At 40.0% G+C, this 25,447-nt stretch overlaps 1 protein-coding gene across 2 annotated transcripts; it reads right to left on the minus strand.

The window, feature by feature from the left end:
- Positions 1-1,800: 1,800 nt before the first annotated feature.
- On the minus strand, positions 1,801-10,148 carry LOC107820775 (uncharacterized). 2 transcript variants are annotated; one of them, XM_016647119.2, is made up of 18 exons: positions 10,009-10,148; positions 9,568-9,660; positions 9,367-9,456; positions 9,183-9,294; positions 8,922-8,949; positions 8,092-8,190; positions 7,918-7,987; positions 7,797-7,831; positions 7,607-7,681; positions 7,431-7,526; positions 6,560-6,623; positions 6,236-6,289; positions 4,492-4,577; positions 4,347-4,407; positions 4,214-4,278; positions 3,721-3,826; positions 2,600-2,688; positions 1,801-2,251 (listed from the first exon to the last, which is right to left on the minus strand). In XM_016647119.2, the coding sequence occupies exons 2-18, from the start codon at positions 9,631-9,633 to the stop codon at positions 2,089-2,091; spliced, it is 1,359 nt and encodes a 452-aa protein (XP_016502605.1). In that variant the 5' UTR covers positions 9,634-9,660; positions 10,009-10,148; the 3' UTR covers positions 1,801-2,088. The 2 variants fall into 2 exon arrangements, with proteins under 2 accessions (XP_016502605.1, XP_016502606.1); XM_016647120.2 differs by having other exon boundaries at positions 9,990-10,127.
- Positions 10,149-25,447: the final 15,299 nt, after the last annotated feature.

Raw genomic sequence — 25,447 nt, forward strand, 5'->3', positions numbered from 1 at the left:
TCTTCAATTTGTAGTGTAAACTTCAGGAACTTCAGTTCATAGTGCAAGGGTAAACTTCAGTTTTCCCTCACTTCAAATTGAAGAACTTCAGACAAGGGCAAACTTCAGTTTCCCCTCACTTCATAGTGCAAACTTCAGACAAATTAGTCTGAAGTTCTTCAATTTGTAGTGCAACCTTCAGGACAAATTAACTTTTCAGTGTAACTAAGAGCTGGTTTGGCATTACATCGGGCTTTACCTCATGGGGAATTCTTCATGTTCTTCATACTGGATTTGGAACTTCTGTATATTCAGTATGAGATAAACACATAACAAGATGAACTAGAGAGTATCTGTTGTGCTCTCGATGCATTTGGATTTGTATCTCGAACTTGCAAAATAAAGAATTGTAAAATTTACAGAAGCCCACGTTTTACCTTCTGTTGACAGGGTTTCTGAATTCAAATAGAGAACAATAACAATAATCTATTTTGTTATTTTATGACAGTATTTGATCAAATTTAGGTTAAGTTGTTAATTTGACTTCACATTTTATTAGTGAATATATTAAAGTAGTGGTTGAAAAGTTAATTTGATAGACAAGAAGAGGAGGAAGAAAGGAGCGCATAGGTCAGGAGGAAGAAGATGAGGCGTCTGAAGTTGTTAAAATTAGGGTATAGGTTAAATAATTTTAAAAATATGGGTATAGGTTAAATGGGGGCGACCAAATAGGGCGCCCCGTGCAATTTTTACTGCTCAAATCTACTCCCAGTCACTTCAAATTTTATCTCTAAAACTAGTCGTTAGTGCTCTGCTAAGAGAAGTACTCGTCCTTGACCTCCGTTGAATCATCGACCTCGCCTTCATCCTTCGGTGAAACCAAATTAATAACACATGGCGGCCTTCGAAGGCTTTCTTAATATCGATTAGGCTCGCATATGACTGATAATTTTTAGCCCATACAGATACCTGCAAATTGCTGGCAATAGATACATGAAATTTTGGTAGATAAGAATATTAAAGAGATATGTAGCATACGTGCCAACCAAGAAGGAGAAAATATAAACACCTGTATTTTTTCATGATAATAATCTTAATAATGTTTTTTGAACTCATCAATAGATAAAGATATTGATTATTGTGAAACGCTTCTCCAAAGATTTCAGTTGTTTCTTTTTTTAAATAAATCCTAATCAAGCTAACACTCTATATTCCCTCTGTTTCATTTTACGATTGTGTTTGGTTGAGTTCAAAATATTAAATTTAACTTATGTGATATATTAGTGATAGTTGAATAAATACTAAAATAATAGTTGAAAGTTATTCTTATAGAAAACATCATATAAATGTTTAAATCTGAAAGAGTTTGAATTCGAAAAGTTGTAACAATGGTGCTAAATATTTTGGAGCATCTCAAAATGAAAAGAGTATCATATAAGTAAAAACGGATAACAAATTGTATATTTAAGTTGAAAGTAATTATTCAAATGAAAGAGGGGAACAAAAGGAAAGATTCTATTAATGACACTTTAAAACAAATTATGTTAAACAATCTTCTCTTGATAATTCTTTTCATTATGCGTACTTTTGAGCGTTGAGTGTCAATATTTATGTGTTATGATTGTCTTCATTCTGTATATTTTAAGAAGATATCATCTTTTACAAAACAGACAATTGGATAGATTTGGTTAGAGCTTACTCAAAACAAGGGCATACTTATAATATATCCCAGATCATAGCGGAAGTAAATATTACAAAGTAACCTTAATCATAGTCATACGACGCAATTAGACAAACAAGAAATTGATGTTACCAATCAAGAGGAGCAATTAGGTTTCCTTTTTCCTTTTTCAAACTTGGGAATACTGATTACATCACAAAATTTCCCATTACAACCATGGCAATAACATAAGCTCAACAGATAGAAACAGCCACTATATTTCAGTCGTTACATGAGACGTAAGATCTCTTCGATTCTACCCTTTGTTATAAAATTTACTATCCCAGTGGCCCTGTCCACACTGTGAAATGGTAATAGCCTTCTACACTGTTCAGGTTGGCCGGGGTAGCATGCATTACAGCATTAGCAGATCAAGACAGCCACACTTTTCACTCAATTTCTTTAATAATTCTACTCGTTCGCAATGGCTCGTTCTGAATGCTTCCTGGGGCACTGTGAGCTTTCCTCCTCTCCGCTCTCCGCCTCTCAGATTCAGTCATCTCCCGTATTTGCTTTGTTGCCTTGTATATTGGTTTTGGCAAGTGCCTGTGTCTGCAAAATCATAATAAAAAGGGAATGAAGGTAACCTCAAAGCTTTTGGGCTCACTCAGAATCTTATCACATATTCAACCTCCAAAGAAGCAGGAATAGAAAAGTAACAAATATGTGCACAGAAAAATTTGACCATGGTAATCATCTTCTTCTGAACTTCTAACTTTAGCTTAAACATGCAGCTTTTGCTCAGGCTTATGAGTTAGCAGAATATAGGTCTCAGCCTAACAAGGTTTTCGCACTGGGCGGACAGAGGTTACATGCAAGTTAACGAAAATGATCAACTACAATTTGGTACCAATGGACTAAGGCCCTAAGACACGATTCCTAGTCAAGTTGAACGTTTACCTGACAATGCGCTTGACTTCAGCAAGATGCTTGTAACGATTCTTGACGGCCTCCAAATATTCATGTTTTTTCCGCTCTCTTGGCAAAACCTGCAAGAACACAATATTTAGCTCTTACTTCATGATTGATGTGAAGAAAAACAATACAACCCCCAGAAACAGAATCACAGAACAATCAAGGAAGCTACATCACATAGCATTCTTTTCCATTTTCTTTTAAAAGCAATAGTATGATATTCGCGCTCCAGAAATAGTTAGGAGCAAATTATGTTGTTCATTAGTTGAAAGCATTTTGTGTGAAGTAAAATGATGCACATAAAGAAGCTTCAAAGGGAATAGTGCGGAGACAATTTCGAATTGTCCTAAATATGGTTACAAACCAAACTTTTCAGGAAAAAGTTTTGGGACAATCAGAAAGCAATACCTGAACAGAACATATCAAAAGTCAATCTTTCAAGAAAAGTTCCAAGACAGTCATTTTTTTTTCTTTTTGCACAACAGTTCCTGTACAAACATTTGTTAATCATTTCACAGGTTATATCTTTCTCCCCTTTTTCTTTCCAAACATTTTGATTATTGACAAGGATTTATTTATCTTCATGTTAAGGTGTTCTAAGGATTTACTTTTCATCTATGCACTTACAGCTATGTTTCTTTCCCTTTATTCCTTTTTCTATTACTCATCATACTCTAGCTTGTGCAAGAATTTTAATGAAGCACGACAAGCTTTGTTCAAGTTTCGGATCTCCTTTTCATGTACTGCAGCATTCTAATTGACATAATTACTCATAATTCAGCGTCTCCAAGATTTCTACTGAAGAAATGCAAAAGTTTTCTTTTGTTTTCAAAAACTAAAACCACAAATCTCCCCATGTTAAGCAGCCCAAGAAACTAGAATGGATGCATATAAAAACTTACGACCTCTTGATCTCATTTTTTCAATCTTAACCACTGTGTTGGAACCAATCCACCATTAAAGAGGAACAGGAGAGAGAGAGAGAGACAGAAATCTCAGAATGATTCAAACCCATAACGCATCTAAAAGCAGAAATGAAACATGTACACACGTTCCCGGAACACAGTACATAAACCAAGTGAATCAAGCAGAGTGTAGGTACATACAACTCCCAATTGCTCAGATGCTTTTGCTTTCCATAGACGAAGGTTGGTATCATCACTTCCTGAGATAATATAACTTGCATCGCAACTGAACTTGACACAGAATACCCTGAGTTGATGACAGATGTCAGGAAAACACATTCACTTGAAAGTGCAAGTACATTAAGCAGCCAAGACGGTCCATTATACTTGGGGATACCTACATGATAACTAATACAAACAACAACAACAACCCAGTATAATCCCACTAGTGGGGTCTGGGGAGGGTAGTTGGTACGCAGACCTTACCCCTATCCTGGGATAGAGAGGCTGTTTCCGATAGACCCCCGGCTCCCTCCCTCCAAGAACTCCCCACCTTGCTCTTGGGGTGACTCGAACTCACAACCTCTTGGTTGGAGGTGGAGGGTGCTCACCACTAGAGCAACCCACTCTTGTCTACATGATAACTAATAATAAAACAGAAAAGATGCTTCTTAATCAAGATATAGAGTGAAACCTCTGCATCCTCTTAGTGTGATAGATTTCCCTGCTGTGACCACCATTATATTGGAAAATTCTCACCTACAAATGGTAATTCGGTCAAAGTTCTGAGGGCAATAGGTGAACAAATAAACTTGATAGGAACTTACTGTTCTATCATAAGATCCAGTAACAAATTCTCGACCGGTTGGTGAATAGTCTATATCCATCCTGCAAATATACCATACTTATTAGCGCACACAACTTGTGAAATCCAACACATAAACTGCAGTAAATGAAGAGATGATGCCTTACACTGAGGAGACATGATCTTTATGCACACATTTGGCTTCATTTAACTTTCTAACATCATAACTGTAGCATTTGCCATCGTCATTAGCCTACCCCAATAAGATGTGAAGAGTCATTGCAAAAAAACAAATAATATATGAAATTCATATTGAGGACAGCCACTAAAGATTAAAAATAAGCACCAAGTGAGACCCATGCCCTTGTATTACGCATGCACTCAACCCCTCAACCTCATAAACTGCATTCACTACTAAGTGTTCAGGCAGCTCCTCATTATCACGTCATTGTAAAATGGGGCCTACTGAAGCAAAACAAAGTAAAATGCAGCTATAGCAACATTTCACACAAAGGTAGTGAGTTCATGAAAAAGGTACAATGCTCTACTTAAGCTGCAGAGACTTCGAGCAATAATGTTAGGGTGGTGTTAGAAGCAAACTAGGCAACTTTCACTAAGAAAAGACCTTCTGAAGAACCAGTCACCTTTTTGTCCTATCTAATTTAGCAAGTTTCCATCCATATTTAAAATGATTAAATTCTACATTCATATGTAATCAAAGTGGTCTTAGCAATCTGACAAAGGTTGGAAGCAGGATACTATTATCCACCTTACTCTTATTTCAAATCATGGTTTACTCATCAAAATTTGGGCATATACTTTTCCATTTAAGGTCTATGCGTCAAGGAATTATTGCAAGAAACTATAAATAGGATCTCTAGCTTCGTTTAATTACCTTAATAAAAATTTCTGAATATTATAAGGGTATGTGTTACAGATTTCAGATATAGAAAAACCAGGCCTTAAGTTCTTTCTCAAAAAGGAACATAATCCCCCACCAAGAAGACTCCTTCCTCAAAGGAAATATTAGTGTAACCAAGACGTTAACTAGAAGAATCTTAAAGCTTCCTAGCTATGATTCATAACGGATCAGTTCTATTCACACTCTCCTCAAAGTTCCAACTTCGTTTCTAACCAGGACAAATTAGCCAACAGTTATCATGTGCTTATTGGAAAAGAAATCCAGTGATCCAGCAGCTTTCATAATCTTAATGGTTAAGGCAGGCAGATGTAATGTTCAACTTAAACTTAGAACATTATGATTTTTAAGATCCAACTGTTGCTGTAGTAATGTCAAAGCCTGCTTTCAGGCCTAGAAAGTTAGCCATATTAAGCGGCTTTATAACAGAATAGCCCATCTCTAGGAGTGAAAACTCACAGCTTATCAAACCTCTAGCATGACGTTCAGATGATGTTATATGTTACATTTTAATATATTTATCTAAAAACGTGATGTGCTAATATGAACGTGAATTCATGTCAATTCAAAATTAATACGAACACGAACTTCAATTAAAGGGAAATACACAAAAAATTAGGAGTTGACTATTGTAGCGACTAACAAGTTGTTCCTCTTCATTCGTTCCAGTTAATCAAATCTAATAGTACCTTTTCCCAAAAAAAAAGACAAATTTCAAAGTCACATTTAAGTGACCTGCCATCCGTAATCTATATTTAGTAGAAATAAAAACACCTCATAAGGTTACCTAAACTTGCTCCCCCCCCCCCACACACACAAAACCCACCCAAACAATGAAAACAACTTAATATAATAACGAAACTATTTCCTGGGAACAGGAATCAGGAAGGGATGACGAAGGAACTGAAAGCAAAAAAGCATCATGACTTGAATCACGAGAAAGCAACACAAGATACATGAAAAGGAGAACAAAGGTTTCATGTTGCACTCACGGCAGTGAAATTCATTGGCTCCATGGGATTCCAAGCTATAGAATTAGTTTTTGTCTGAAAAAAGAGATACAAAGTCAGAAAATGGACTTTTGAAATAATACAAAGCAGATATTTTACTTAAGTAGATCCCGGCAGCTCTTTTAACATGACCACTGAACCTACGGACACGCCAATCACTCAAAAGATGTTCAAAGCCAGAAAGAAATGGATCGCCTCAGTAATTTACACATTATCAAAATAAGTAGCTTATGGGCCAGCGTTTTACCAAAACAAGACCACTTATATAGTAGCAGAATTTTCACAGAGACAACTGGTGCTGCTTACCCTCATAATAACCTTTCTAGCTGGTGTAGACATCCGTAAATCATATATATTTATGCTACGATCACTGCAAGAAAGATCAAATACTATACAATAAGTAGCTGCAGGCCAAAAAATGGATAACGCTTGGAGATATTGCGAGTATCAATTCTAGTGTAGTCACTGAGCAGCTAAAGAAATTACATTCATTGAATAACATCTTGGAATTAACAAGCATGGCATTGGCATCTGCCATTCTAAAAGAACCCTCACGAGTACCAGAAAAAGAGCAGAAATCAAACTACTCATTTGCTCGAAGGAAAACCATCTAACACAAGATTTTCTTTCAGCAACACCTTACAGAAGCAATATTTCATTGATTTTGCCATAAATGTTAGGAAGATTCATCTACTTTCACTAATTATTTTTTTGAAGTTTGAGTTAATGATCAGAGAAGCTGCAACTACTGCATAAATAATTGTCCAAGACATTGAAAACATAGATGTACATTATAGTGAAATTTCAAAAGGATAAGAGATATTTAACTTGAGAAAGGTTATGTCCAAAAAAGAGGGTTCTATTTAAAATGGAAACTACATGATCGGACAGTGCAGGAACCCAGTAAAATAGATGCACGCAAGTATGAAAAGGACATGGAAATAACCTAGGCTGTAGTCACCTTAAAGAAAAGGAGTATCACATATAGACATATGAAAATATGAAACTGACACCAATAGATTGATTACCTTGAATAAAAAATAATTTGTACTATGTTAAAACAAAATATCAGTTATGGATCAGGGCAGGAAACTTATATAAAGACCTCCAATCCTTTCCCAACAAACAAGAAAGCAAAAGAAGAAAAGAAGGCTCTAGAGTCTTATTGAATGAAAACCTTGCTGATGTTGCCAAAAGATTAGGTTCTCCTGGATTAAACCGAACAGATGTAACTGTGTCATTCCCCCATTCAAAACTATTAACCGGCTGAGACCTGGTTCACAGGTGAGTAAAATGTGTTAAGAACTGCACATATTTGGCAGCAGAAAAGATACAAGAAATAGGTAAGCAGACCTGTTATGGTTCCAAATGTCAACTTGAGCACCAGCAGTAGCAAAAAGATCACCATCCCATTGGTGGTCAACACCCCTAAGGAACAACAACATCAGCAGTTTAAGACATGAAGCTACAGAAAACAAATAAAGTTATTGTTGTAGTTAAGTAACAAATCGTCTTGCAAGTGCAACAGTACCAAATAACATACCAGAATGCATTCTTCCAAACATACACAGCCAATGGCTGAGAATAAAAGAATTCTGTTTGTTAGACAATCTGGCACAACAAGTTCATGCATGGAAACAACAGAAAGCTAGAAATGCATTTACCTGGGATGAGTTACCAGACCCATCATCTGACTCCATTAGAGTATCACCAGGAACTTTCCAGAGCCTAAGACTACAGTAAAGTAGCGCAAAGCACAGTGGATTAAATTTAGTACAGGATTATATTCATTAATAAAGTTTAAATCCTCACGTGCAATATTTCTCATGAAGCCTTACGTGCAATCAGTTCCACATGTTACAAGAATACCGCCATCCGTAGACACTGTCAAACCACGTACTGCACCTTGGTGACCAGGAAACTGACGTACTGTCCGCCTATTTTGTTTTGCAAAAAACATTTGGGCACACAATTATTATAAGGATCATGACGGGATAAAAATAAATTGCAAAAGAACACCCATGAGCTGTTCATCAAGTAATGGGAACTGAATATCAGAGCCTTTTTAAAATCCACCAACATGCTTCTGATTGCTGGTTACAGATGAAACACTGCATATAAGTTCAATTTAAGAATTTGCATAGGCCAATCACGTACCTCAAAGAAAAAAAGAAAAAAATGCAAAAGAAGAAGAATCCAGCATCAAATTGTATGTAAAACAAAAAAAAAGTTCATACTTCAAGTCCTTACTCCACGGATGAAACATTTAAAAGAAGTGCAAAACGTGACAAAAATTGGGGATAACGATATCCCGTAAAGCTTGAGTCAACTACCAACAGTAACACGGAATGCAAAAATACCCTAGGGAATTGTGAATCGGTAGAAGTAAAGGGAAAACATTACCTTAACGAATTTGGAATCAACATTTAGTTATCCAAAATAATTACACTCAGGTCTCTTGATCAGAATTTCACGTATTCCTTACTTCATGGCAATGTAATCAAAAAGTACTTTTGAGTTCCAAATGCTTTTAAACTGAAAACATTGGTATGGTCTAAAAGATTCTTACCATACAAAAGTGCACAAAGGTTATATAAAATCATGCTTGTTACAATAAAATACTACTCTGTACTAAGTAATAACTAAAACAACTGCAATGCATAACTACCTGGTAGCCAAATCCCATAGGCGAACATCTGCAGGAACACAAAAAATGTTCAGAAGCCCAAAGTAATTAATAGATTTTTAATATTTCAGCCAGCAATACCTCGATGCATTATTTGTCAAGGTTAAACCTTTTTTTTAACCTAAAAGTATCATCAAAATGCTGCAAGATTTTTCTAGTCATTTGGCATAAATGTTTTTGAAAAGAGAAAACTTGAGGCTATGCAAGAACTTATAAACACAAAAGACGTAAAAAGGATCATACCACCATCCATAGAGCCAGAAAATACTCCTTTCAAGTGATTAGGATTCTTTGCCATGCAAGAGACAGCATCAATGTGCCCATCCATCGCTCCAACAAATGGCCTCGCAAATATCTTTAAAAAACTTAAATTGACACATTCAAACAAAAGAAAACAATAAAAATCAAATCAGGGAACAGGAAAAACCTTCTCTAGTTTTGCTGCATTCAGGGCACGAACATATTCCACTGCCTTCTCTTGAGGTCGAAGGTTGGGATCGAAGTTACGAAAAACTCTCTGATCGGCATAGATCAATATGCAAGTTAGCATTTACAAGATATCAAGGACCTGTATGGCGTGAAATCAAAATTCTACCACACAAAGCAAAAAATGATAGAATGACCAAACCTGGAGGTCCTGACTGCGTTCACGAGTAAATTCATCTGTAGACCGAGATATCACTTTCACCCGCATATTGATCTCTTCTCCTACAGCTTTCAACTTCAGAGTAAGCAGAATTGAGGTCAGTTCACTCTCTAACAAACTATTAACATTCAAATCCAAAAAATATATTGAGGTCAGTTCACTCTCTGACAAATTAAGGACCATTTAAATAAACTGATGACTCACATTAATTGATTTCTAATACTTGGAATAATATAATTAAAAAGTGAAAATTGTTTGTTTAGACAAGCACAATGAATAATAAACTAGACTTCAATCTCAAACTAATTGGTGGCGGCTATGTGAACAATTAAAACCAAATTAATGTACATACTTTATTACATTGGAAACAAGTATTCAGGTTAACGGAGAAAAAATCAATTTACCGGATAGTGCGGAGTTTACCAGTGATGGCGATGGCGATGGCGATGGCGCGGAGAAGTGGTTGGTTTGTCAGCCGAAGAAGAACTGTGGGGGAAGTTTACGAAGCTCTCAGGGTTTTTAGGGTTCTGTTGGCTTAGTATTTTTTTAAAAAAAATACTCTTAAAATTAGTCAGAGACACTCACTATTCAGTATTTGGTTTAGATTATTTTTTAAGAGATACTAAATTGTCACATGCTATACTTTGGTTAAATTTGATTATATAACCAAATTACATTTTTGTTTTCCGCCTTATAAATTTGTGGATAATTAACTTGTTCTTCTACCTTTTTTCATCTAATTTTATTGGTTCACAATTCAAACTAGTGACTTTATGTTTGCTATATTAACAAAAAATTAAATTCTTTTGAAGATGATTTTTTGGCGTTTTCTCCTTTTTTGGTTTTAGAAAAATGAACATCTCTTAAGCTGGGTTTTGACATAAGAATTGTAAAAATTTGGGAAAAATTGAAAATTTTCAATTGAAAATGGTATTTGAAAATTAGAGTTGTTTGGATATAAATATAATTTTGGGATGTTTTTGAATATTTGTGAGTGATCTGAAGCGAAAAATTTGAAAAATAACTTTTTGGAGTTTTCAAATTTTCGAAAAATTCCAAAATTTATCTTCAAATGAGCATCGAAAATTTCATGGCCAAACGCTGATTTCGAAAAAAAATAAAAATCAATAAACAGGAATCTTTTTTATGGCCAAACGGTCCTTTAATATCTATACCTTATTTTTATTTTGGAGATTGTGTTGATCATACTATATTATTTTATTACTTCTAAGCCATTGTACGCCTCGTGCTTTTCTAAACGTTATTTGTTTTGGCACTTTAATTTTTTTACTTTTACTAGCTAGTATTACAGTTGATTTTAGAAAAAAAAAATTGCATCTTTTAAAGTTTTTCCTCTCTGTGCCAATTAAATATAGTGTAATTAGTCCACTAACCATAACTTTTCCATCTTCATCTATTAGTATTGTTTACCCGTAAAACGGTACAATTGAATTTATACGTAGTTTCTAGATAAGTGAATTAATTTGATTCTGAAATAAATAAATAATTGAAGAATTACACAATACTTGGCCTTAAGATATAGACGAAACAACAGAAGTAACAATTCCGGGAACAAGGTTTCCGGCACAACAACAAAAGAATCGAGAAATAAGACGATAAGATTGGATTGAACTTTGTATAAAAGATAGTATAAGTTTGCTAGAAAATTCGTGTCATTTACAATGACAACTGAGCTCACTATTTTATAGATATGAAGAAGGTCACAGGATCGTGCCCTTCTTTAATGTCAATTATGAGGGGCATTGATGAAGATGTAACTGTGAACATAAATGTCAAATTCTTTGTAACATGTAACTGCTCTTAATACTATGAATATTCTCTATTGAATGTTATCGGGAGAAAAGCATTTATCACATCTTTATGAGCATTATTCTTCCCGGCGACAAACAAAACAATTGTCTTCAGTCTTCAGTCATCCCTCTCTCTTAGGTTCCACGTGTCCCTTTCTCGGATGGCCACGTGTCATAACATATTTTACCCAATACAGATAGTCCCCCTGCTTTCCGGTGACATAATTTTGTGTTACCGAAAAGTTGGTAGAAACACTCTTTTGGCGGGAATTACTATAATTCCCTCTGAAAGCTTCTGACGGTTGATTAGACGCATGTCTCTCCGCATTTAATGCCCCGAACACGCGTCTTCTCATAATTTATCACATCTTTTAGCGATTATCGAGGTAATCCTGGCCATGAATTTAGCCGCAAAAACCTTTACTTACATGTATCAACTTCCACCCTTATACTTCATAACTTTTCAAACTTCCTTCATCTAACTTGCATATTGTTTCATCTTTTTTATAATTCTCTTCAAACGAAAGACCATTTATTTCCTACAATGGCTTCTTCCTCGAAACGTACCAGTTCCTCAAAAAGCAAAAACAAAGCTGAGGACTTTGCTCCTCCAACAGTGGGCTCTATCATCCCTAAAGTCTTATTACCACAAAAGACTTCGAAGAGAATTTTTCCACTGCTAATTCTCGTACATGGGCCGTTAGCATGTATCCTTCTTCCATACGTCCTTTGAGTATTCCTGTTGTGAAGGAAGATTGTTGCTGCCATGACTTAGAAATTATCGCTCCTGATCTATCGGAGCGAGTCACCCTTCCTAATGAGGGTTTTACATATGTTTACACGTATCCTTTTACTTTGGGTGTGTTTTCTTTGAGCGGAAAGCTTGACTCTATGATTGCAGAGTTTTGCCTCTGTTACCAGGTGTGTTTGGCACAAGTAAGTCCTTATGTGTGGAGGACGGTTGCTTAACTTTGGCGTTTGTGCCATGAAACTGGAGAGGAGCTAACCTTAGCTCACTTGATGAATTTTTATTCTCCCAAAACTTTTCGCGGGGGAATGATAAACCTCTGCAAGCGTGGCCACCATGCTTTATTGTCTAGCATGGATGATGACAATGACCGTGGGTAGATGGAACGGTACATTGCAATTGCCATCGACGATATCATTCCGGCAACGGCTTCATCCTTTTCGGCCGCTTGGAACTGCACTCGTAAGCTCGTTGTTTAGTATTTCCTTTTACTAAAAAACTTTTAATAGTCGTATTGATCATCCATCCCTCATTTGTTTCAGCAGCTCGATGGGTCCCATCGGTGATTGAAGGTTTGGACCGGTAGGTACAAAAAATCTTGGACGTTACGACGCCCGAAACTCGCTTGTGGAAAGAACTGACCCCTAAATATGAGTGGAAGGCCAAGAATCATGGTAATTCAAACTCATCTTGTTTCAATTTTTCATGTAAAGAACTTGATTGATCTCTTCTAACATATCTATGAAATTAGGTCTACTTGTGGGATCTGTCCTTGTTCCCAAGGAGGATGTCTTAGCTAATCCTGTTGATGCAGCGAGGCTGCTTCAGGAGGCGCTTACTCAAACAGGTGGCTCCGGGCATGCTTCGAGAGCAAATGCTTCTTTTCAGAGTCCCCGGCTGGAAGACAAACAACCAAAGAGAAAACGCTCCTCTGCAGCTGGGGAAAAGAATAAAAGGGCGAGGACCGATGCCCCCGAGTCATCTCCGATAGTGATGGTGACTAGCCCTCCTTCCGGGCCGGTCATAGAAACCGTGTTGATCGATGATGATGAAGAATCTAGTGATGAGGGAGCTTCTCTACATAGAAGACGACGATACTCATAATCTCAACAGAATGCTCAACCTGTTGAGAGAGTTACACCAACCGAGAACGATGCCTCGGTACTTTGGGGAGAATTTGATTTAGTAGATAATGTCATCTCCTGTTTTTGGGCCCCAATTGCGGTGTCCGGTACTACGGAGCTGAGTACCGGACCCTTGCCGTCTTTAGTTGGCGAGCATCCAACAACCAACACTGCATTTGATGCAGTTGCTTCTCACTTTTCAACTCCATCAGCTTCATCTCCATCTTCACCAACACCAGCAACTGCTACATCACTTCCATCTTTATCTATTCGTCTACCAGCAATTGCTACACCACCTCTGTCGGACGCGTCTGACTATGAAGAAAGTGTTCTTCTTCTACAGTCCCCAGTTCATGGGAATTTAGGAAAAAATTATGTTGCCCTTTCTGAAGATCCACAAAGGAGGATGAACGTTACTCTTTCGGTCTCTATCGGATGCAACTTGCTATCCCGGCCGATGGAGCTCGCTAATTATCTGAAGCCTTTGGCTTCAGAGAAATATTGGAAAAAGATTCACGCACTCTTGTGAGAGTGTTTGTTGAACAATTCTATGCATAATGTCGCAACGGTACGTTACTTTCTTTCTTTATTACTTCTTCTATTTTTGGGTATGAACATCTCCTGAATTTTACCCTTATTACTTTGCATGCTAACTTTCTTGCTTATGAGGGCCTTCATAGGTTGATTCGTGAAAAATAGGAGATTATCTCCGCACGAGATTAGCTTTTGACAGAGCAAGAGCAGCATGTCACTCGCCTTTTAGAACTGGAAGCCAAAACAGCTGAAGTTGTTGTATTGGAAGCTCATTTGCGGCATAGTGAGCAAGAAGTAGTAACCCTTAGCCAAGAAATTGGCCCTCTGAGGGTTAGATTTGACGAAGCCAAGGCCAAATGGGTTGAAGTCCATAACGCCGTTCTTGTTGCAACCGAGCGTGAAGTTGCCTCTGCTGAAAGAGTGATTAACTTAGAGGCAACCTTGAACTCCCAAATTGAAAAGCTTGCTGTTGTGGGAGCAAAACACGCCTAGCTTGAAGAGAAGTACCGGAAAACTATCGAGTATAATAGGCTCTTTAGTTCAACTATCCGCGACCTTGGTGTCAGCCTCAAATCTGCTAGGTCCCCCCGGGAAAACCTTTCTGTCGAGGTAACCCAACTCAAAGAAGAACTCAAGCGTCGAACGGCTTTCCTCGTTGTTGAAAAAACTTACGCCATGTACAACATGAGAAGAAAAACATTGGAAGAGGCCAAAGCTGGTATCATTGATTTTGATGCCGAAATTGCTAAGGACCGCGAGCTTGAGTTAGCTGCTAAAAGTGGACTCCCATCGAGGTCTGATGCACCTGGTCCTTATGGTTCCGATTTTGAGTTTTTGGAAACTGGAGAAGAATTGGAGGATGATGATGCCTAAGGTCAAACTGGTGAAAATGTTGAGCCATCGGTGGATCCGTTTACTTCTTTCGGGGGCGCGGACACTTCTCTTCCTCCTGGTTCCAGAGACAATGCAGTTTAGCTTTTCTTTTCTTTTTCCAGTTCTCGTATCTATGCCTTTTTCATGTTTTTGTAAATAAAAATATCTTTTGCTCAAGTATTGTTTGAGTCGTCTCATCGTTAGAATATTGATATTGTATTTTCTTTAAGGATTTTATGCAGACTTTTTTGCGTCTTATTATGTGAAACTTTTGGGTGTATTCTCCCCGAAAGCATTTTTGACTCCGGGCATCAGCCCTTTTCCGTGAGGGCTTTGATAAGTATTTGCGCAAGTTTACTTTTTTGCGTTCTTTTCGTATGCGACTTCGGGTGTATTTTTCCCCGATGGCATTTTTTATTCCGGGCATAAATTCTTCCTGAACCAATCCTTTAGCATGAGGGTTTTTATAAAAGAGGGCCCTCTTATGTTTATGGTGCTCTTGAAGAGGACGTCTCCTATTCATTACGGCATTAGCATTTAAAGTATTTGCTTAACTTTCAAATGACAAAGTTAATTCATCGTTCAGACAAGAAATAAGATAAAAACAAAATGATTTCATTTTATTCCTTCTATTTTCAAAAAATACATAAGCATTTGCTATGCTGAAAAGAAATTGCCATTACTTGTGGCTAACTTGTACAACTTATTTCTACGGGGTTGTTCGCCCAGTCCCCGGTCCCGATGATATAATTATATTCTAGTTTTTCTTTCCCGGTCGACGTGGCAGTCATTGTTGCCGTATCCTCATATCACTCCCCTCAGTGTTCGAATGCGAAGAATGCGAATTGGAACACTCGAAGTTTTGTATCTTCAAAGATTCCACTAATGCATTGCTAGATAATCCTTAACTTGGTAACGGAATTTACTTCACCTTAGGAATTTATGCTATCGAGAGAAGGACTATCTAACAACCCTCTAGTGGTTTGTGCTCGTGTATAATCAGATAATATTTGCTCAATGGCAAACTTAACTTCCCGGTGGGAATTTGCTATAGAGCAAAAGATTATCTAACCATCCCCAAGTGAATCTCTGCTTGTGTGCCTTGTTATTAAAGGTCTTATTGTTATTGTCTTCGTAGTATGCTTTCTGTTGCTGCCTCATTAAAAACCTTACCAAAAAATCCAATTAGGACAAAAACTGAATGAAGGAAAAAAGAGTGCAGCACATACTTTCTGATCGGATAATGTTCATCAGCAAGAATATCTTTTAAGGTGTTCCACATTCCAATTGAGGGGCAACTTCTCTCCATTTTGGTTTTCCAACTCGTATGAACCTTTTCCGGTGAAAGCTGAAACTCGGTAGGGGCCTTCCCACGTTGGACCTAGCTTCCCCGCATTAGTTGACAAGCATTGCTTCGTTATTCAATTCTTCTTCTGGCTGAAAGTATCTCAAGGTCGGTTTGCCTACTTCCACCGGGATTAAAGCTTCTGCACTGTACACAAGGGAAAAAGGTTCCATTATGCTCAACTTGGCCATAGTTATGAGTGCCCATAGAACTCCGGGTAATTCCTCGGGCCAATTTCCTTTAGTCGCTTCCAACCTTTTCTTGAGGCTTTGAATAATTACTTTGTTCGTCGACTCCGCTTGATCATTTGTACTCAGATCATAAGGGGCAAATGTGATCTTCTTTATTTTCAAATCTTGGAGGAACTTTGTAACTTTTGCGCCGATAAATTGTGGTCCATTGTCGCATGCTATCTCTTTTGATATTCCGAACTTGCAAATTATATTTTTTCACAGAAAATCCATCACTTCGCGTTCTCTATTTCATGAATGTCCACGGAGATAGGACCGAATATAAGGGTTCTACCGGTTGATACACTAGTGGCGTGTAGCGTTGACACTTATCACATTTTCGCACGAAGACCTTGGCATCATGTTCCATGTGGGTCCGGTAATATCTTTCCCTTACTAACTTCAACAACCAAGGAATTTGCGACCGAGTGGTTTCCCCATATCCCTTCGTGAACCTCTTTCATGACATAGTTAGCTTCAGACACTCCTAAGCATCGGTCCAGCGGGCCTTGAAAAGATTTTCTATACAATTAGCCTCCCTTGAAGCTATATCGCGCTGCTTTGGCGCGCAGCGCCCGGGACATTTTGGGGTCTTCAGGTAGCTTCCCATGTTCAAGATAATCGATAATTTCATTCCTTCAGTCCCAGACCATACTAGTTTAATTTACTTCGTAATAACCATCTATATCCAGGACTGAGTTCATAAGTTGTACTACCAACTGGACTCTGATCCCTTTTGATTCTATTGATGATCCTAGGTTTGCCAATGCGTATGCTTCTGTGTTTTCTTCCCTTGGGATATGAGTAATTGACCACTCTCGAAATGGCACCAGCAGAGCTTGAACCTCTACCACGTATTGTTGCATGCGCTCCTCTTTGGTCTCGAAGATCCTGTACACCTGATTTACCACTAACTGTGAGTCGCATTTGATTTCCATGACATCAGAGTCAAGTCCCCGGGACAACTCAAGTCCTACAATCAAAGTTTCATACTCTGCTTCATTGTTAGTTAAATGGACTGTCCTGATGGCTTGCCTCAAGGTTTCTCCCGAAGGCGTGATTAAGACTATACCGAACCCAGACCCTTTCACGTTGGAAAATCCATCCGTAAATAAGGTCCAAACTCCTGATATCGATTTTGACATCATCGTTTCTTCCTTGGTTGCCTAAGGCAATAACCCCGAACTGAAATCGGCCATGAAGTCAGCCAAGACGTGCGACTTAATTGCAGTCCTCGACTTATATTATATGTCAAACGCACTTATTTCGACGGACCATTTGGACAATTTACCCGCGAGTTCGGGTGTATGGAGGATGTTCTGCAAAAGAAAAGTAGACACCACGACTATCAGATGGCATTGAAAATAGGGCCTCAGCTTTCGAGCGACGACTACGAGAGCTAAGGCCAATTTTTCCAAATGTGGGTAACGAGTTTCTGCTCCCGTTAATATTTTACTAACATAATAAATGGGAGATTGCGTACCTTCATCTTCTCGGACTAAAATCGTACTTACCACAACTTCCGAGACCGCGAGGTAAACCAACAATGTTTCCCTTTCTTTTGGTTTTGAAAGCAATTGAGGGCTTAACAAGTACTTCTTTAAATCCCTCAAAGCCTGTTGGCACTCCAGTGTCCATTCGAAATTATTTTTCTTTTTGAGACGTGCGAATAAACAATGATACTTTTTTGACGATCGAGAAATGAATCTACTCAAAGCCGCCAATCTCCTCGTAAACCTTTGGAATTCCTTCACGCTTGTCAGTTGGTCCGGGATATCCTCTATGGCCTTGATCTTATCGGGGTTTACTTCAATCCCCCTTTGTGATACCAAAAATCCCAAACACTTACCAGAGCTGGCACCGAACGCTCATTTCTCGGGATTAAGCTTCATATTATGCTTCCTTAGGATGTCGAAAGTCTTTTGCAGATGTTTAAGATGATCACCTGCATTTGAAGACTTAACGAGCATATCGTCTATATAAACTTCCTATCACGACCCAAACTCCCTCCGTATAATATCGTGACGGCACCTAGTCTCTACGACTAAGTAAACCTAGCAAATTACGGAAATATAACAAAAACGAAAGTAAAACATGGCAACTAACAATAGTGGATAACTGAATAACTAGTAACAATGTCGTTCAGTGTGTACAATAACCAATACTCTATAATACACAGTCTTCCCAAAACCCGGAACATCGTAAGTCACAAGCTACAAAAGAAAACTAGTATCTCTATACACCAGGGTCTAACAAAAGAAATATGGAAGGTAAATGTCATAGGAGGGAATAAAGGGAGACTTCGAGGTCTGCGGACGCGACAGATGTACCTTGAAGTCTCCGTACAGCATCAAGCACTCTCAGCTAATAGCGGGGTTGATAAGTAGTACCTGCATCTACACACAACAACATGTGCAGAAGAGTAGCATGAGTACACCATAACGATACCCAGTAAGTGCCAAGCCTAATCTCGATCGAGTAGTGACGAGGTCAGGTCAGGCCCACTGGTATATAATAAATAAAGCAGGAGAATGTACAATATAATAAGAGACTAGAATTTAAACAAAGAGAACATAGCAAAGTAGCAGCGCATAACACACATGGGTAAACAACAGGGGATCTCCAGAGGAACCGCCTCGTAGTCTCAAAAGTAAATGTGCAAGGAGAACTCCCGAGGAACCGCCTCATAGTCTCAAAAGTAAATGTACAGGGAGAACTCCCGAGGAACCACCTCATAGTCTCAAAAGTAAATATACCTGGAGAACTCCCGATGAACCGCCTCGTAGTCTCAAAAGTAAATGTGCAGGGAGAACTCTCGAGAAACCGCCTCATAGTCTCAAAAGTAAACACACAGCTCAACCGATAAATATCATAGTTAACAGCAAGAATTTTATAGTTAAGGCTGATAAAGAAAAAGGGAAAATAGGAAATCAACTAGGCATGCTTCACAGAGTTCAAATAAGCACTTAAAGCACGTAGATATGCGATATTAGATTAAATAGTATAACTAAGCATATTGGTATAACTCAATTAAGAATGGAAAATAGACTAATACTTATTTAAATGGTAAAACTCAAATTAAAGGAAACAAATCGCTACTCAGTAAAACAAATCGGATTTTCAACAAATAGCTTGTGTACGTACTCGTCACCTCACGTACACGGTGCTCACATATCATAACAGTACCAAATCCTAAGGGGATCTCCCCCACACAAGGTTAGGCAAACCACTTACCTCGAACCAGGCTCAATCAATTGGTAACAATGCCTTTTCCACGAATATCCGACTTCGAATGACCCAAATATAGCCAAAATCAAATTCACACCATAAATACAACTATAAGAAATTAATCTAATTAATGAAATTAAAGCTAAAGCAAGAAATTAGAAAATCGCCCCAAAAAGTCTCCCCGAGCCCACGTCTTGGAATCAGGTAAAAGTCACAAAATACAAACACACATTCACTCACAAGTCTAACCATATAAGAATTACTCGAATCCGACCTCAAATCACCTTCCAAAACATTCTAGTCTATGAAGTTTCTACCATCCCCCCCTCCCCCCCCCCAATTTTCAACTCAAATCCCTAATTAGATGATGAAAATAGCAATAGTTTCATAAAATATAGTCCAATCTGAGTTAGAACCACTTATCCCAACATTCTCCTTGAAGAAATCTCGAACAATCGCCTCACACCGAGCTCTCAAACTGCCAAAATCGAAATGGGCAATCAACCCTCGAATTCCTCTTTTCTGCCCAGTAAACTCGCTTCTGCGAACCTTCAACCGCACCTGCAGTACCGCACCTACGGAAAATCTATCGCATGTGCGAAATCACTAAAGGGGGTTGGGACCGCATCTGCAGCAAAGGGTCTGCACCTGCGTGTGTGCGCCTACAGAGCACTGTCCGCTTCTACGGTGATTCACCGCGCTTGCGGTTCCTATAACGCATCTGCGGGCATCGCAGGTGCGAAAATTCCCTCGCACCTGCGATCCCTAGCCACGCCTCCAATCTCCGTTTAAGCGCTTTGTGCGCCACACGTGCGATCCTGCACTTGCGGTCTCCCCGCCGCACGTGCGAAAACACCAGATGCCTGAAGACTTCAGCAACAACACCAATCCAACTTTTGATCCGTTAAGCACATGGAACTTACCCGAGCACTCCGGGACCTCAACCAATCCTAAAATACCGTACGAATATAGTCGAGCCCTCAAACCACATCAAACAATGCTAAAATCATGAATAATCGTCCGATTCAAACTTAAAGAACTTGAAACTTCCAAAATCCGACAACCAATGCTGCAACCAACCAAACTACGTCCGATTGACCCCAAATTTTGCACACAGGTCATATTAAACAATACAGACCTACTCCAACTTCCGGAATTGGAATTCAACCCCGATATCAAAAAGTTCACTACCGGTCAAAATCTCTAAAAATTCAAGCCTAAATCAGCTACATACCTCCAAAATACCATCCGGACACGCCCCTAAATCCAAAATCACCCATCTGGATGCTCGACCGATAACTGTTGTTGTAGGCAAATTCGGCAAGTGGTAAAAACTGATCCCATGACCCTTCAAACTCCATCACACACGCACGGAGCATATCCTCTAATATCTGAATAATGCGCTCGGACTGTCCGTCCGTCTGAGGGTGAAATGTTGTGCTCAGCTCCACTCTAGTACCTAACTCATATTGTACGGCTCTTCAGAACCGTGATATAAGATGCGTACCCGGTCAGAGATAATAAATATCGGTACGCCATAAAGCGTGACGATCTCATAGATGTAGTCGTCACAGGAATGAAATGAGCTGACTTGGTCAGCCTATCCACAATCACCCAAACCGCATCAAACCTCCGCTGAGTCCGTGGGAGTCCAACAACAAAATCCATAGTGATCCGCACCCATTTCCACTCCGGAATCTCTAACTTCTGAAGCAACCCACCGGGTCACTGATGCCCATACTTCACATGTGGGCAATTTAGGCACCGAGCCACATACTTCACTATGTCCTTCTTCATCCTCCTCTACCAGTAATGTTGCCTCAAGTCCTGATACATCTTCGTGGCACCCGGATGAATAGAGTACCGCGAGCTATGAGCCTCCTGAAGAATCAACTCACGCAAACCATCTACATTAGGCACACATAGCATGTCCTGTATCCTCAATACGCCATCATCACCAATAGTGACCTCCTTAGCATCACCGTGCTGAACCGTGTCCTTAAGGACAAGCAGGTGGGGGTCATCATACTGATGCTCCCTGATACGATCATAAAGAGAAGACCGAGAGACCACACAAGCCAATACTCAACTCAGCGTAGAAATATCCAATCTCACAAACTGGCTGGCTAAGGCCTGAACATCCAATGCAAAGGGTCTCTCTGCTGCTTTAAGATATGCTAAACTCCCCAAACTCTCCGCCCGACGACTCAAAGCATCGACCACCATATTGGCCTTTTCCAGGTGGAACAAAATGGTGATATCATAATCCTTAAGTAGCTCCAACCACCTTCGCTGACGCAAGTTAAGGTCCTTTTGCTTGAACAGATGCTGCAAACTCCGATGATCGGTGTAAATCTCACAAGGAACACCATACAAATAGTGCCGCCAAATCTTCAGGGCATGAATAATAGCTGCTAACTCAAGGTCGTGGACAAGATAGTTCTTCTCATGTACCTTCAGTTGTCTAGATGCGTATGCAATCACCCTACCGCCATGCATCAACACCACACCGAGACTAATCCGCGATGCATCACAATATACAGTATAATACCCCAAACCTGTAGGCAATACCAATACTGGGGCTGTAGTCAAAGCTGTCTTGAGCTTCTGAAAGCTCTCCTCACACTCCTTTGTCCACCCGAACAGAGCACACTTCTGGGTCAGCCTGGTCATAGGTGCTGCAATAGATGAGAATCCCTCTACAAAACGACGGTAATACCCTACCAAACCAAGAATACTCCGGATCTCCATAGCTGATGACGGTCTAGGCCAACTCTGCACTGCTTCCACCTTCTTCGGATCCACTTGGATCCCATCACTCGATACTACATGGCCCAAGAATGCCACTGAGTCTAGCCAGAACTCATACTTTGAAAATTTTGCATATAACCTCTTTTCTCTCAGGGTCTGAAGCACAGTCATCAGGTGCTGCTCATCCCAAGTCTGGGTGTACACCAGAATATCGTCAATAAACACAATGACGAATGAGTCAAGATAGGGCCGGAACACACTGTGCATCAAGTGCATAAAAGTTGATGGGGCATTGGTCAGCCCAAATGATATCACAAGGAACTCATAGTGACCATACTGAGTCCTGAAAGCAGTCTTTGGGATATCTGGCTCCCGAATCTTCAGCTGATGATAGCCTGAACGTAAATCAATATTGGAAAATACCTTGGCACCCTGTAGCTGATCAAATAAATCATAAATACGAGGCAATGGATACATGTTCTTCACTGTAACTTTGTTCAACTGGCGGTAATCAATACACATCCGCATAGAACCATCATTCTTCTTCACAAATAAGACAGGAGCACCCCAAGGTGACACACTGGGTCGAATGAAGCCCTTATCAAGAAATTCTTGTAACTGTTCATTTAACTCTTTCAACTCAGGAGGAGCCATACGATACGGAGGAATAGAGATGGGCTGAGTGCCTGACAACAAATCAATATATTTGTCGGGCGACATGCCCAGAAGATCGGCTGGAAATACATCTGGAAAGTCCCTCGCTACTGGGACTGACGCAACTGTAGGGGTATCAATACTGACATCTCTCACATAAGCTAGATACGTATCATACCCCTTCTCAACCATTCGTTGAGCTTTAAGGAATGAAATAACTCTGATGGGAGTATACCTTAAGGTACCTCTCCACTTAAATCGCGGTAAACCTGGCATAGCCAACATCACGGTCTTAGCATGACAATCAAGAATAACATAATGAGGCAACAACCAGTCCATGCCCAAGATAACATCAAAGTCTACCATGCTGAGTAATAATAAATCAGCCCAGGTCTCAAAACCACTAAGAGCAATCAAACACGACCGATACACGCGGTCCACAATAAGAGAATCTTCCACAAGAGTAGACACATAAATAGAGGAACTCAAAGAATCCCGAGATACGCCAAAATACGGGGCAAAATAAGAGGACCCATAGGAATATGTAGAGCTTGGGTCAAATAATACTGCCATATCTCTACGACAGACCGAAACAATACCTAAAATGACAGAGTTAGAAGTAACTACCTCTGTACGAGCTGGAAGAGCATAATATCTGGCCTGGCCTCCCCCTTTAGGGCGAACTCGACCTCCCCGACCTCTACCTCGAGCTGGTTGAGGAGGTGGGGTGGTAGTTGGTGCTGGAATCATAACCTGAGGACCTGGTAGAGTACGTGGTTGTTGAGAAGTCTATGGAGGTGCATCCTTCCTAAATCTGGGCAATCCCTCACCATATGGCAAGTGTCGCCACACTCAAAACAAGCTCTCGAAGAGCGTGACTGTTGTGACTGGCTCGGGCCAAGTCTGATGGACTGGCCGCTAAAAGCGCCCTGAACATGAGGCACACTAGATACTGGCGGTGCATAATAAGGCTCCTAGGGCCTATAAGGGACCGAAATACCACTTGGCGGCTGGAAGAACTGAATGAATGAGGCGACTCCCATAACCCCTACCATGGCGAGCTGTTGGGGCACGAATACCAGAATAAGAACCAGTCTCTCGAGACCTCTTGGCCTCTCTCTCCTCTCTATCCCGAGCGAGCATGCCCTCCAATATCCTAGCAATACTCACAACTCGCTGGTAAGAAATATCCATCTCCAACTCCCTGACCATACCAATCCTGATACTGGGTGGAGTCTCTCAATAAAGCGACAAACCCTCTCTCGAACTGTGGCAACTAAGGTCGGTGCATGTCGGGCCAAATCACTGAAGCGGACTGCATACTCTGACACAGTCATAACACCCTAGCATAGATGCTCAAACTCCGCGCGCCATGAGTCTCTGAGGCTCTGAGGGACATGCTCTCTAAAAAACATGACCGAGAACTGAGTCCATGTAAGTGAAGCTTCCTCATCCGTACTACTCAACTCATAAGCACGCCACCACTGATAGGCTGCTCCTCTAAGCTGGAAGGTGGTAAAAGAAACCCCACTCATCTCCGCTGCTCTAATCCGCTGAAGGTAGATGGGTGGTACTTCTTGTATCTCTCAAGTCTGAGCTACTCCACCTCAGAAGCAACTGTCCTAGTCTCATGCTGAACCGGAGCTACCGACAGTATAGAGATGAACTCTGGGTCCTGGTCAACCTGGACCCTCTGCTCAGGAGTGCGGGATGCGGGAGTCTGTGCCACTCCCCCGGCCTGAGATGTGGCAGGAGCAAGTGAAATCAATCCAACCTGAGCTAAGGTGCTGAGCATGCTCAGAAACTGGGCTAGAGTCTCCTGGAGGGCTGGTGCAACAATATGTATCTCAGGTGTCTTCCCTCCAGCTGGAGCTACTGGGGGCTCCTCTGTAGTAGTTCGTGTGGGTGCTCTGGCTGCACCGCATAGACGTCCTCGGACTCTACCCCAGCCTCTCGCGGCTCTAGCAGGGGGAGCGGGTGCCTTATCATCAGATTCGCCTGTTCATGTCCTCACCATCTGTGAGAGAATAGAATACAGAAGTTTAGAATTTTGATGTCAACGAATTTGGCACGACAAGGAATCAAAGAAGTATAATTTTTCCTAACAGTTCTATAGCCTCCCGAAGATAAGTACAGACGTCTCCATACCTATCCACAAGACTCTAATAAACCGGCTTGTGACTCACGACACCTATGAACCTAGAGCTCTGATACCAACTTGTCACGACCCAAACTCCCTCCGTATAACATCGTGACGACACCTAGTCTCTACGACTAGGTAACCCTAACAAATTGCGAAAATATAACAAAAACGAAAGTATAACTTGGCAACTAATAACAGTGGATAACTAAATAACTAGTAACAATACCGCTCGGCATGTACAATAACCAATACTCTATAATACACAGTCTTCCCAAAATCTGAAACATCGTAAGTCACAAGCTACAGAAGGAAACTAGTTTCTCTATACACCAGGGTCTAACAAAAGAAGTAAGGAAGGTAAATGTCATAGGAGAGAATAAAGGGGGACTCTGAGGTCTGCGGCCGTGACAGATGTACCTTG

This window comes from Nicotiana tabacum, chromosome 2 (genome assembly GCF_000715075.1).
Source record: "Nicotiana tabacum cultivar K326 chromosome 2, ASM71507v2, whole genome shotgun sequence".
Classification (NCBI taxonomy): domain Eukaryota; kingdom Viridiplantae; phylum Streptophyta; class Magnoliopsida; order Solanales; family Solanaceae; genus Nicotiana; species Nicotiana tabacum.

Coding starts and splice junctions, on each gene's coding strand:
- LOC107820775 (XM_016647119.2), bottom strand. CDS start 9,633: ATGCGGGTGAAAGTGATATCTCGGTCTACAGATGAATTTACTCGTGAA. Junction 9,295..9,366: donor ATGCAGCAAAACTAGAGAAG/GTTTTTCCTGTT, acceptor AGTTTTTTAAAG/ATATTTGCGAGGCCATTTGT. Junction 2,689..3,720: donor CATCTGAGCAATTGGGAGTT/GTATGTACCTAC, acceptor GTGTTCTTGCAG/GTTTTGCCAAGAGAGCGGAA.